Below are 14375 nucleotides of genomic sequence, written 5' to 3' on the forward strand. Positions count from 1 at the left end.
ATAGGCCTACACATCGTTGTAAGATATGCTAAAAGAAACAAAATTTACCAAAAGCTTAAAGGCAAATAATGCAATGATGTATGCAAAGTAAAGTTGATTTAGAAATGAATAATTGCATAAAATTTACCAATTTGGAATCCCGCCCCGATCCCGCACACAAACATCAAGGCATATAGGCTGTGTGATCCGCTCAGCATTTCGAAATTAACAACAAACTGATAAAATAAAGAATAATAATGTGAAAGCTATTGTTTTATGAATATCGAATATTTAGAATATGATATCATTATTACCTGAAAATCGTAGAAGATGGGTGTCATTGGCGTGTGTTGCTACTGGAATGTACATAATGTATGCATTCGATGCGATTCATCCCAATGCAAATTCGCCTCAGACATACTCGCCCCCACGCAAATCTACACCAGTACAAATTCAGCCCAATGCAAATATATTTGGCTAAATGATTAAAAAAAAAACCGGTTGATTTCAAAGCTTCCATGCATTAGTAAATTCGTTAGCGTTCGTATACCTAAATTGTAAAAAAGTATTATTTCACTTTTCTTCATTTTTTTCCCCCATTTGAAATGGAAGCATTTTTCTCGATGATGGAAGAGTGCATGCCATGGCTCGCGGCTCACTGATCCATTCACTTGACTGCTTAAAGAGGCTACCGTGTAATTATATTAAACTGAAAGAACCGTGTAACTGACTTTCGATGAAAAGTCTATGGCCAATTGGCCATGGCCAAGTAGTGTGATATGTGCCACCGTGTAGTCAGGGCGTAGCCAGGGGGCCGAGAGGGGACTTCCCCCACAGGGATGGGGGCGGCAATGAGTAAAGTGTCAAAATGACTAAAAATGGAACACAAAAATTGACAAATGGGGATGAAAATTTGGCTTTCCCCCCTCACACTAAAATCCTGGCTACGATACTGCGTGTAGTAAATAGATGATTCGATCACCGTCCCTGATTCGATCAAGTAAAGTTTGGTAAACATAAAAAGTTTTGATTTTTCATCAAAATTTTGTATGGTTGTTGAAAAAAGACATTACAGATTTTCAAATCCAGGTTTTTTTGCACAATTTTGTTTATGGAGCTTTCTAGGAGTTGACAAAAACATGCAAAATACAATGTCCCTATGCCACAAGCTATCGTGTATGATGAGTGGTCTATTTATTCAATTGACTGTTTATCCTCTTTATGGTTTAGGACAAATTTGTATTGGGGCGAATGTGTACTGGGATGAATGTGCGCTGGGATTTAGGCCCATAACTTTCATTTGGGTTTGGGATGGAGCGCTACGAGGATGAGATTATTACGTATTATGTTTGTTCCTGTGCTACTAGCTCCTACTATGTATACAGAAAACGCATACCACCGTGACGGGAACAAAACATACAAAATCAGAGCTAATCAGCATAAGAATGAGATTGAAAAGACACGTAACAGGTACTCCTTGAATTTTGTTTACCCACTCATACTCCTTGACTTTATTATTTGAATAGCTTTTCAACCTGTTCCGAATTCGGAACTGCTGTAGGAAACAGCTGATGATGAGAGTGATTCCCGGAGTGATTTGACTCTTCCGAAATCATAGATTAGGCCTACATACCGGGTACTATTTACTGTCATTTTAAGATCAGGTACGTACGTGTTATTATTAATATAATTTTTTCTGGTCATTGTTAAGTAAAGTGTTAGTAAAGTGCTGAATTTCTGACTGCAGTTTCGACAACATAGATTTTGAGTCTTCTACTTCCACCATACAGCAGGATAATGTAAGATACGGTAGTAAATGTATACCTGTATTTTAGATAGAGTCGTCGCTGTTTTGACATAGGCTACTGTCGTCTGACGATATTTTGGCAAAATGAGTTATATAAACTTTCAAAATCTGTGAATGAAACTCTATATATTCACAAATTTTTGAGACCTAAATGTAATTAGCTAATGAGATATGACACTAATTAGTGTGATACGACATGGTTTTTATGTACCCCCCTTGTAAACGTCATTCTGTATTTTGACATACAGTCGTATCATGATACGTCGCCATAGGCTACCGTGTAACTGTAGTTGCCTATTATTTTGACATACTGTCGTATCACAATGTCGCATCATTATTCATTCATCATTTATTTCCATATCAAATAAATACATAATTACATACATCAAAATCAGACATTATTAAATTATCAAAATACATCAAAATCAGAAATATAACTTAATTACAACAATTAACAAGACATGTTATGGAGGAGAAGGCTGGAAGGCCAAATAGGCCTGTTAAGGACACGATACATGATATACCGACAAGTGACTCATTTCGGAATGCGATCATGAATTGAAGAAAAAAAAAAAAGTTTCCACAGGCTTCGTTGGGATTCGAACCAGCGATTCGGAACTTCCTTTGATTACGCGTCTAGCGCTTTACCGCTCGGCCACGGTGGCAGTTGAGTGGAGGAGTGTAATGATAAATAATAAATCTCATAATGCCATCTTTAGCCTTTTGTTTACTAAAAAAGACGCGTTTTGTAAAGATAGATTAGCCGTTTTATGCATAAAGAGCACAAACGTTTGGGAAAGGTTTCAAACAAATAATAAAGACACAGATGTGATGATGAAATTGCCTAAGTCGGGAAATATCTGCGTCGCAATGTTTTGTTTTGGTTTTAGGAATTTGACCTTAAAATTTACGACTTCATGACATTATCATTCGAAATCAACAAAAGATATTTCAACAGTACCGGTATATGGCCTCATTCTTTCTCTAGAATGTTTTGTACATGTTTGTGAAATAGCTTCAACAATGGTTCGCTGCATAATGGTAAAAACAGCCTTGACCTAAAAAAGGGCGAGAGGTACCATATTTACCGATTCAGGCTAAATTTAAAAATTGATATAAAACGTTTGTTTTTGATCGATTACAAAAATTAATTTTGTCATATAAAGAAATTGTGTCTGGCGTGAATTACACTACAGTTTTTTATTCTTAGGGCTCTTTAACTTCTTCAAATATTTTTTAAATGATAGAGTGAATCCTCGGCCCTCTATAATTACGCACAAAAGATCGAGTCCCCTTAAATGCCTTCCCCTATAGGGGTAGAAACAAAAACAAACAAGAAATATTTAAAAAAACAAAAACAAAGCCAAATAGTAGTACAGCTAAGGACGGGGCTCAAAGAAATTTATAAACCATAGGTTAAATTGGTTTTAAGTGCTCAAAAGAGAAAAATATCAAACGTAAGTTGAACTTAGCTTTTGCTTAAATTGATTACGGAAATGTTTAACTGATGTAGATTGCTTAAATTCATTTTCTAGTGTATTCCAAAGATAGGGACCGCTAGTACGAACAGAATGATCCAAAAATGTTTTCTTATTTTTAGTTAGATTGTAGTTGTTACAGTGTCTTGTCGAATAGTTATGGATATCAGACCGTTTCTTAAACATGTTAAAGTAATATTGAAATAGACATATGTCGCGCCCATAAGCATGATAAGATGCACAATTTGACATCGTACAAAATATCTTGGTTAGATACACTGTAAATAAAAAAAATTTAAAAAAATGGAACAGAGCAACAAAATGAGTGATTAGAACTGCGGACCCAATGTTTATTAAACTGTACTCAAATTGAGTAAACATTTAATCAATATTTGAGTGTCATTTTGTTGCTGTGTTGATCATTTCCCGGGCATTTCATAGCCTGAATCCTTCCAGACCCAGAATTGCGGCGCCTTTTATTACCCACAATCCTTCACGTTGCCTTATTCAGGATCAGCACAACCCGATGACCGTGCGTAGATGTTGAACGACTTGGAGGATTTAGTCTAGGCATTTAATTCGCGTATTTTGGGGTGGGGGGCTTTGGGGGCGCGAGCCCCCCGGGGTAAAAGCAGGGAGCGGCCAAAACGAAGGGGCGGCGGAAGAATAAGGGGCGGCAAAAAGAATTAGCAAAGAAAAAAGTGCGGATAAAATTGTAAAAAGTATAAAAAAATTGTGTAAAAATGGTACTATACATGAAAATGTGCTGCTTTTATAGGGCGCTAGCATATAATCCCCCCCTTTTTTTTTTTGCTTTTCACTTTTTCAAACCACCGAAAACAAAATTTGGGTCAACCTTTTCGGGCTGTTGAGGAAGGGGCGGCAAAATTGAATTTTCAGCCCCCGGGGTAGGAGCGGCCACGGTACGCCACTCAACATTGAGCATGTTGAGTAATTCTTTTTATTTGGAGTATACTTTATCGTAGGCCTATACCCAGTCTGGTCACGTCATACGTTGATTCAATATTGTCAATCTGAAAACTTGATAACGATTCGTCTCAGATATAGTTATAGTATATTTAATTTTGACGATATAGTGTAACCACTTGTGGGTGGGGGTGGGGTGGGGGTGGTGGGGGTTGTTGTTGGAGGGGGTTCACTACAGTTTTGGTGATCTTTAAAATGTCACGCGTTAAAATTACGCATTTTTAGTGACTCATTTTTGACTGAAGTTATAGTGATTGAACAATGGACACTTTAAATCTGTTTTCCTTTTATTTTGTTACTTTTTAAACAAAGTGAAAATACGAAATTGGTAGTGGCGGCAAAAGCATCAAAATTAAGGGGAGGGATGGAGATGAGCCTATTGTGCCTGTTTGAGATGCACATTTAATTTCAGACAATTTTAGCCTAAAATGAAGGTGCATTTGAATTTTACCATACATGTATTTTGCCCCAAAGCTTGCCAATATGTATACAGGGCCATTTTTGCTAATTTCTTACTTATATTAGGATTTTTTTTTATTGGGGGGGGACATCCCCCATGAAAAAAAATTGCGGGGCGTGCCCCCACACCTTTTCCCGCTTCGCCACCTATGGAAATGGGTAGGCCTCACTATGAAGAAAATACCCTACAAATTAAATAATGCCCCCGGGTTTTTCATCAATTCTACTAATCAACGTAGGCCTATAGGTCTACTTAAACAGAATTTTAGATCTATATTATTTTCTTGTAATTCGGTTCCACAGCTAAACCAAATGCAGGTAAATGATTAAAATGAATGAAAATAAAAAGACCTAAGAAGACCTAATTTTGCCAGACTCGAGGAGGACTCGAAGGCGAGTCCTCGAGTCCTTGGGGTCCGAGTCCTTAGCTTCCAGTACCGTACATTCATGATATCTGCTCTCACTGTGTGTATAACTGGCCTACATGTAAGTCAACATAAATGAAATCGTTTAAGGGGTACTACACCCTGCCCAATTTTATGCCTATTTTTACATTTATCACAAAAATTATAGCGCATTGGTGACAAGTAAGATATGTATATTATAGGGGCAAGGACTACAACAACTGCACTGGAAATTTTTATTTCAGCACAGACAACAGCTGTGGAGTTACAGTCAAAAATGAGGGAAAACCAATATTTGATCAATAAATCAATAACTACTTACCTTGAGTTGCTGAATTTTCAGTGCAGTAGCTGTAGTCCTTGCCCCTATATACATATCTTACTTGTCACCAATGCGCTATAATTGTTGAGAAAATTGCAAAAATAGGCACAAAATTGGCCAGGGGTGTAGTACCCCCTTAAAATGAAAAGTGCAATCCAGTTATACACACATCAGTAAGAAGAACATCCACACAGCACAACTGTCACAAAAAAACGGGGCACATCAGTTTTTATTCCAAACTTTCTTTTTTTACATTTTAATGCACCAGGTATGGTCTTGTTGTTATTTCTTCAGTCAAATAGGATTGAACTTGATTTAGTGGTGTGATCTCTGTGAAGAAATTGTACAGATCACCAGTTTTACCTTGAATTTGGCCCTGAACTTATGAAATGATTATCTTTTGTACCTATTCTTTGGAGCTTAAAATCCATTCTATCACAATTCAAGTTGTGTATTCTGTATACATAGTGTGTATACGTGAAAAAAAACCCATTAGTTGCTACAAGTTTTTGTGTGTCGCAAAGCAGGTAAGATTTTCATTGATTTATCTTTGTTTTTCTTTGATCTCCAAAATGAGTGACATTTATATATGAGGCCAATATGAGAACAAAACCGGTAGAGGGGGGGGGGGGCAGGGGGACAAAATTGATACTTGATACACAAAGGCCAAAATTGTTTAGAAACAGTGATTTATTGCATCTACAGCATGACAGTAATGTATCCAGTGCCGCCGAGAGCCATTACGGGCCCGGGGGCAATATGAACGCACGGGCCCCTTTGATCAGTGATGACGGTGCAGGACTTCATAAGTGGGTGTGTGTGTGTGTGTGGGGGGGGGCAGCAGTGGCGTAAATATCTTTGTGACATGGGGAGGGAGAATGGTGTAAAATCCTTGAACATAAGTTGCACCGGAGCGAAAGTATATAGCATGTTTAGCTGCCAATAATCAAATATAAACATTGAAGGAGACAAATGCGTGCGAAGCGCGCACTAATTTGCAATTTGAAAGCGGCATTTTGCTCCCGGATTAAGTTCCTCTTAATAGCCTAACTTCCACGCGAAGTGCAAAAATTTTGCAAATTTTAAGCCAATTTGAAGCTAAAATGATCCAAGTATGAACCGTTGAATCGGACAAATATACGCACGAAGCGCGCGAAAATGTGCAATTCGAATTAGCGACTTTTGCTCCAAAAATTGAACTTATTGAAACAAACTCCGTACGAAGCGCGGAAAAATTGCCAATTTTAAGGTAAATGATAAAATAATAATTTGAAGGCCACAATTTTGCATTGCACAATTTGCATTTTGTGTTCGCACGATTAAGCTGCACTCCCCCGATTTCTCGAAGATTTCATTATATCGAGGATGATCATTTTGGCAAAAGCAAACAGTAAATTCAAGTGAAATATTTATCAGAGTGTTTCAACGGCTATCTTGGTTGTTTTTTTAAATGCTCGTCTCTTTTCTTTGTTTTTTACGGGCCCGCCACTTTTATTTGCTTTTTATGGGCCGTAAAAGAGCAAAGAAAACAGACCTTATACCCGTAAAGGCAAAGAAAAGAGACCGTAGTGCAGTGGGCCCGTAAAAAGCAAAAGGATAGGCCTACCACAGGCTCGTAAAGGAAAGAAAAGGGACCTTAGTGAGAATGTAAAAAAAGCTTAATAAGCAAAGAAAAGATACCTTAATGGACCCATAAAAAAGAAGAAAAGAAGACCTCGGAGGGCCCGTAAAAAGCAAAGAAGAGATACTTTAGGCATAAATGGACAAGAAAAGAGACCCTTATAGTAGTGCAAAGAAAATATGCCTTAATTACAAGGTATCTTTTCTTCACCTTTTACGGGCCCCTGAAGTCCCTTTTCTTTGCTTTTACTGCCCCATAGTAAAGTATGTTTTCTTCGCTTTTTACGGGCCACGGGGTAACGTACCCGGTTACCCTCCCTTGTCGGTGGCACTGAATGTATCGATATCGATACACCTTTGCATAGAAGTTATTTTCTGATGCGCGAGAGGCGCGAGAAAATTAAGCATTTTGATGCTAAAATGGGCTAAAGCTTAGCAGCTCTTACATGTAGCAGGCGTTATTGGCGATGAATAGTTCAGGAAAAATACAGAAACAAAATACTTACGGTCATTCCAAACAAGACTTGGCAGTGAATTATTTCTTCTCAATACATGTAGCATAATAGTATAGGTCGCATCAATTGTATCTTTCCATGAACTGCTTGCCGTCTGGATAATTACATTACCGAAAAGCATGATGGGATATTTCGGATTTGTGTATTGAATGGATCAGGCATATAAAAATACATTTTCAAGAATTGATAAACGAATTTCTTTAAACAAGAATTTCCAAAAAAGACAAAGTCAAAGTGGACACAAAATGACAGGTTTATAATTATATGCCAATTGGTTTTTAAAAAAGAATAGAAAATCAAATTGAAAAAAAAATAGAAATGTGTCTCGAATGCGGAGCTCCCGATTTGTAATGCTAACTGCAATAATCAATGGGCAATTTGTAGCGATTGATTCTAGCATGTAAATATTACATAATATACTTATCGCATATGCCTATATACTAACCGTAACCACGTTAAAACCGGGGGTAATACATTGTGATGTGAGTGCTGCTGTCAAAATTAAAACAACGTTGCATCATTTCAGAAGTAATTATACAAGAATATTCTGGTTTTATTCTACCATAGGCCTAGGCCATCAGACTCGCATTGTGGATATCTGTAGCTAGTGGAGTTATTTGTTTTGCGGTAGAACTAGGCCTATTTGAGCAGTGTTCAAAAAAATATGTGAATTCATCATTTACGTGATATACGTAAGGTTACCTGCCCAATTCGGCAAATGCTTACACATTCTTCATCAAACCATCTCTCTCTACTATCTATGATCAAACATCAGTTTTATCAACCTTATCGTTTCATTAAAATGTTTGATCAGTTATGCAACATGAATAACATGGAACCTTCCCAAACATCAGGAATCATCTCAGTTTGAATTAAAATGGTACCAAGTTACTCTTTGTATATTCCAACGGTACTCTCAACTGGAGCGTTTGGAGGCAGGTCTACAAGGAATTTAGCATTCAAGTATCTGTGTAATAATGTATTTATCATCATGTACAATGTCAATGTGGTTGGATTTTTACGACAGAATAATGTGTATGTCGGGCTAGCGGCTGTAGGGTGTTTATAAAGCGAGAATCATAATAACGAAGACAACATACAAAACGAGGATCGAGAAACGAGGATCTTATCTGGTAAAAAACATACGCGACTCTCTGTTGGAAGTATGTTTGTGAGAGATTGGTGTTTGGTATGTTTCGTACGCCAATGCTGTATCATATCGCCAAACGCCATTAAAATCAATTGGAACAATAGTTACAGTAGCCCATACAGGCTCGCCATGTGAGGAGTATGTTGCAAGGGTTTATAAAATACCAAAATCATAGTACATCAGACCGTAGGAAGCGGATGTCGGAGAAAGCAAATGAGCCCGCGCATTTCATGAAAACATGAAAACGACTGTAGAAATGATTAAAGCTATTATAGCGCAAGGCGTTCGACTTCAAATGGCGCGAGAGGTTGCAGATTCGAACCCAGGTCGTGATTAGTAGGCCTATACGCTCTCGTGAAAAAAAAAAGGAGTTATGTTGACATGGACAAGGAACTTTATGTTAATTGTCTCGTTGTATCCCGTACGAAACTCGGGAAGCTGATCCTGGCTGCGAAGGTCAATTGTGGAATGTCTAGAGTGTGCGCTTCTTAGTGCAAGTCCCTGTTGAGGTTTGTGGATCAACGTCTATAGGCGTTGTGCCTGTGCGTAGCTCACTATAAATCACTGCGCTTTTGTTTTAAATATTCGTTGCAATTGATATAATAAATTTGTATCCTGATTGTTCCTAATTAAACACGAACACATTCCCAGTTCCCATCTCTGAGGAAGTATCGCTCATTTACATGATTTACCACTATAGTTTCCTAAATCTCAGCCGAATCGGTATTATTTTGATTGGAATACTCTACCTAAATTGGTAAAATCATAATAAATGTACGTTGTTGTTTATTACTTTCTTTCATATTAACACGATGTTTTTTTCTATCTCTCTTTGAAATACACATAGATACAACACGATCTCAAGTAGATTATCTGAATGAAGCCGTGACTGCCATCATTCGACGTCATCATGACTCAAGCGGATTGGCGAACATACAGGAAGGGCTTCCTAAGTTTTGCCACTCTCGCCGTGGTCTATTTCGTGTTTCATAGTTACCCTGGTAACAATGGTAATGGAGGAACAGTGCAACCTGTTCATTTTGAGAACACCAAGTCATACACTGACAGGCTATCAGCAAATGATAGACCAGTAAGCATGAAAAATGACTCTGAACAGCCAGATGTCCAGCATGTAATTATATTTACAATCAGACGTTCTGGATCGACATTCTTAAGTGAAATTTTTAATCAAAATGATGATTACATGTTTTTCTTTGAACCTTTGGCGTCATACGAAATGATGAAAAAGAAGACCAGCGACCCCTCGCTTATACCTGATATCAGGTCGTATTCCAAGCAGCTTCTACCCGCTATATATCACTGTAACTTTACACAGGTGCCCACGTGGACTCATTTACCAGATCTTTGTTTCCACCTTGGTGGCTATGACAGGATACGGTCATTGTCTTCTTATTGCAAATCCAAACAATTTCAAAATGATGATGTTAACAGTGATGGCAAAAAATATCTCAGCTCAACGTGTAGAAAGTATAAAGGAATAGCCATTAAAACAATACGAGTGTCCGACATACAAAATTTGTATGATCTAGTTCTTGATCCTAAACTCAATGTTAAGGTAATTTATCTGGTTCGAGATCCACGTGGTATCATTAATTCCAGATACAAAGCTGTAAGACAATTTGAGGAAGTGAAAGCTAAGAGAAAAGATCCACTTTTGAGGGGCGGACCTGAACCAATAAGGCCAAATGAGGTATCGGAAATATGTACACACATGGAGAGAAACCTTCAGTATTGGATAGACACACCGGAATGGTTAAAAGGACGATACAAACTTGTTCGTTATGAAGATATGGCGGGAAACCCTATTTCTGTGACTAGGGATATATATAACTTTATTCAAATGCCTTTACCGGTTAGCGTAACTCATTGGCTAGATGTAAACACTAAACAAACTGCTGGCAGAGGCAAACTGACAAATACAGTAACGACGAGGAACTCTAACGTGACAGCATATAAGTGGCAGACAGAGTTGCAGAGAAGCGTAATAGATGATGTACAGCTCAAGTGTAAGAAGACTTTGGACATATTGGGATACGAGCTTGTATAGCGAGATTTGCAAAGTTAATTGTTACTTATAATTATCTTGAATAATTTCACTGAAGTGCCACTGAAGATTCGAGCCGGGGATCCGAGTATATTTTACGCAGTCCTGTTGTAAATACCTCAAAAAACGAGAATCCATACTTGTTTTTGAGAAATCATAATTTTAATATAATTGATTTTTTTAGCTACTGAATTTAATAATTGAATGTAATAATGTGGTGCGATTTGGAACAAACTGAGTCACCATGTTTCGGGCGTATTCCAAGCAGCTGCTTCCCGCTATATATCACTGTACATGCTGTAACTATACATAGGTGCCCACGTGGACTCATTTACCAGATCTTTGTTTCCACCTTGGTGGTTGTCTTCTTATTGTAAATCAAACAATTTCAAAATGATGATGTTAACACTGATGGCAAAAAAATATCTCAGCTCAACGTGTAGAAAGTATAAAGGAATAGCCATTAAAACAATACGAGTGTCCGACATACAAAATTTGTATTTAGTTATTAATCCTAAACTCAATGTTAAGGTAATTTATCTGGTTCGAGATCCACGTGGTATCATTAATTCCAGATACAAAGCTGTAAGACAATTTGAGGAAGTGAAAGCTAAGAGAAAAGATCCACTTTTGAGGGGCGGACCTGAACCAATAAGGCCAAATGAGGTATCGGAAATATGTACGCACATGGAGAGAAACCTTCAGTATTGGATAGACACACCGGAATGGTTAAAAGGACGATATAAACTTGTTCGTTATGAAGATATGGCGGGAAACCCTATTTCTGTGACTAGGGATATATATAACTTTATTCAAATGCCTTTACCGGTTAGCGTAACTCATTGGCTAGATGTAAACACTAAACAAACTGCTGGCAGAGGCAAACTGACAAATACAGTAACGACGAGGAACTCTAACGAGCATATAAGTGGCAGACAGAGTTGCAGAGAAGCGTAATAGATGATGTACAGCTCAAGTGTAAGAAGACTTTGGACATATTGGGATACGAGCTTGTATAGCGAGAATTGCAAAGTTAATTGTTACTTATAATTATCTTGAATAATTTCACTGAAGTGCCACTGAAGATTCGAGCCGGGGATCCGAGTATATTTTACGCAGTCCTGTTGTAAATACCTCAAAAAACGAGAATCCATACTTGTTTTTGAGAAATCATAATTTTAATATAATTGATTTTTTTAGCTACTGAATTTAATAATTGAATGTAATAATGTGGTGCGATTTGGAACAAACTGAGTCACCATGTTTCGGGCGTATTCCAAGCAGCTGCTTCCCGCTACATATCACTGTACATGCTGTAACTATACACAGGTGCCCACGTGGACTCATTTACCAGATCTTTGTTTCCACCTTGGTGGTTGTCTTCTTATTGTAAATCAAACAATTTCAAAATGATGATGTTAACACTGATGGCAAAAAATATCTCAGCTCAACGTGTAGAAAGTATAAAGGAATAGCCATTAAAACAATACGAGTGTCCGACATACAAAATTTGTATTTAGTTATTAATCCTAAACTCAATGTTAAGGTAATTTATCTGGTTCGAGATCCACGTGGTATCATTAATTCCAGATACAAAGCTGTAAGACAATTTGAGGAAGTGAAAGCTAAGAGAAAAGATCCACTTTTGAGGGGCGGACCAGAACCAATAAGGCCAAATGAGGTATCGGAAATATGTACGCACATGGAGAGAAACCTTCAGTATTGGATAGACACACCGGAATGGTTAAAAGGACGATATAAACTTGTTCGTTATGAAGATATGGCGGGAAACCCTATTTCTGTGACTAGGATATATACAACTTTATTCAAATGCCTTTACCGGTTAGCGTAACTCATTGGCTAGATGTAAACACTAAACAAACTGCTGGCAGAGGCAAATTAACAAATACAGTAACGACGAGGAACTCTAACGTGACAGCATACAAGTGGCAGACAGAGTTGCAGAGAAGCGTAATAGATGATGTACAGCTAAAGTGTAAGAAGACTTTGGACATATTGGGATACGATCTTGTATAGCGAGATTTGTTAATTGAATATATGAATACAAAAGCCACCTAAGTCCATACTTTGGCCAAATTGAGTTAAGCATGGGAAATTGTTGCTATACATAGGCCTGTCATATGCATGAAAGAACAACTCAAATTCATTCTCTGTGTCTATTGGGCATGTGAAAAATAGCATGTATGAAAGAATCACCCAATTCCATGATTTGAGTCTTGTAACACATTGATTGAAATCCAGTATGTATAAAAGTCCACTTGTAACACATTCATATTGCTAGAGAATGACTTTTGAACAAAAAATGGGTTTAATAAAGGAAAGTGTGTGGTTTATATTACATGGCAGAATGCTTATCAACATTATACATACCTGTGTGCTTTATTTTGTATTATCTTACTAGTGGTAATCTCATTCTAACATTGTTGTCTATGTATATGAATCCAAAAGCCACCTAAGTCCAAAATTTAAAATGAACCCCACGAAGTCCCTGAAATGCTAATCGTCATACCTAATACAGGTTAATCCACTCATTTGCACGTAAAACTTACCATATTGACCAGGTAAATCTAACTGAAGGAATTAAAATGATACACGGGTTTTTCTCTCAAAATAACTTCGCATGGACTTAGGTGGCTTTTGTATTCATGTATTCAATTGTTACTTATAATCATCTTGAGTAATTTCACTGAAGTGCCACTGAAGATCCGAGCCGGGGATCCGAGTATATTTTACGCATTCCTGTTGTAAATACCTCAAAAAAACGAGAATCCATACTTGTTTTTGAGAAATCATAATTTTAATATAATTGATTTTTTTAGCTACTGAATTTAATAATTGAATGTAATAATGTGGTGCGATTTGGAACAAACTGAGTCACCAGGTTTCGGGCGTATTCCAAGCAGCTGCTTCCCGCTATATATCACTGTACATGCTGTAACTATACACAGGTGCCCACGTGGACTCATTTACCAGATCTTTGTTTCCACCTTGGTGGTTGTCTTCTTATTGTTAATCCAAACAATTTCAAAATGATGATGTTAACACTGATGGCGAAAAATATCTCAGCTCAACGTGTAGAAAGTATAATGGAATAGCCATTAAAACAATACGAATGTCCGACATACAAAATTTGTATGATTTAGTTCTTGATCCTAAACTCAATGTTAAGGTAATTTATCTGGTTCGAGATCCACGTGGTATCATTAATTCCAGATACAAAGCTGTAAGACAATTTGAGGAAGTGAAAGCTAAGAGAAAAGATCCACTTTTGAGGGGCGGACCAGAACCAATAAGGCCAAATGAGGTATCGGAAATATGTACACACATGGAGAGAAACCTTCAGTATTGGATAGACACACCGGAATGGTTAAAGGGACGATACAAACTTGTTCGTTATGAAGATATGGCGGGAAACCCTATTTCTGTGACTAGGAATATATATTTATTTATTCGTTATTTATTCCGGAAATTCCATCAATACAAATGTACTGGTCTCCCTGGAAGACCTGATTATATATATATATATATATATATATATATACATAAACATGATAATAAGAATATAAGA

The 14375-nt window shown here is 37.3% G+C and overlaps 1 protein-coding gene across 2 annotated transcripts; it reads left to right on the top strand.

Moving 5' to 3' along the window:
- Positions 1 to 1490: 1490 nt before the first annotated feature.
- LOC140166048 (carbohydrate sulfotransferase 1-like) lies at positions 1491 to 11144 on the top strand. 2 transcript variants are annotated; one of them, XM_072189427.1, is made up of 2 exons: positions 1491 to 1643; positions 9569 to 11144. In XM_072189427.1, exon 2 carries the CDS (start codon positions 9632 to 9634, stop codon positions 10787 to 10789), a length of 1158 nt encoding a protein of 385 aa, XP_072045528.1. In that variant the 5' UTR covers positions 1491 to 1643; positions 9569 to 9631; the 3' UTR covers positions 10790 to 11144. The 2 variants fall into 2 exon arrangements, with proteins under 2 accessions (XP_072045528.1, XP_072045537.1); XM_072189436.1 differs by lacking the exon at positions 1491 to 1643 and adding an exon at positions 5896 to 5963.
- Positions 11145 to 14375: the final 3231 nt, after the last annotated feature.

This window comes from Amphiura filiformis, chromosome 1 (genome assembly GCF_039555335.1).
Source record: "Amphiura filiformis chromosome 1, Afil_fr2py, whole genome shotgun sequence".
Classification (NCBI taxonomy): Eukaryota; Metazoa; Echinodermata; class Ophiuroidea; order Amphilepidida; family Amphiuridae; genus Amphiura; species Amphiura filiformis.

Bases quoted from the DNA above. Each gene is read 5' to 3' on its own strand.
- LOC140166048 (XM_072189427.1), top strand. From the start codon at position 9,632: ATGACTCAAGCGGATTGGCGAACATACAGGAAGGGCTTCCTAAGTTTT.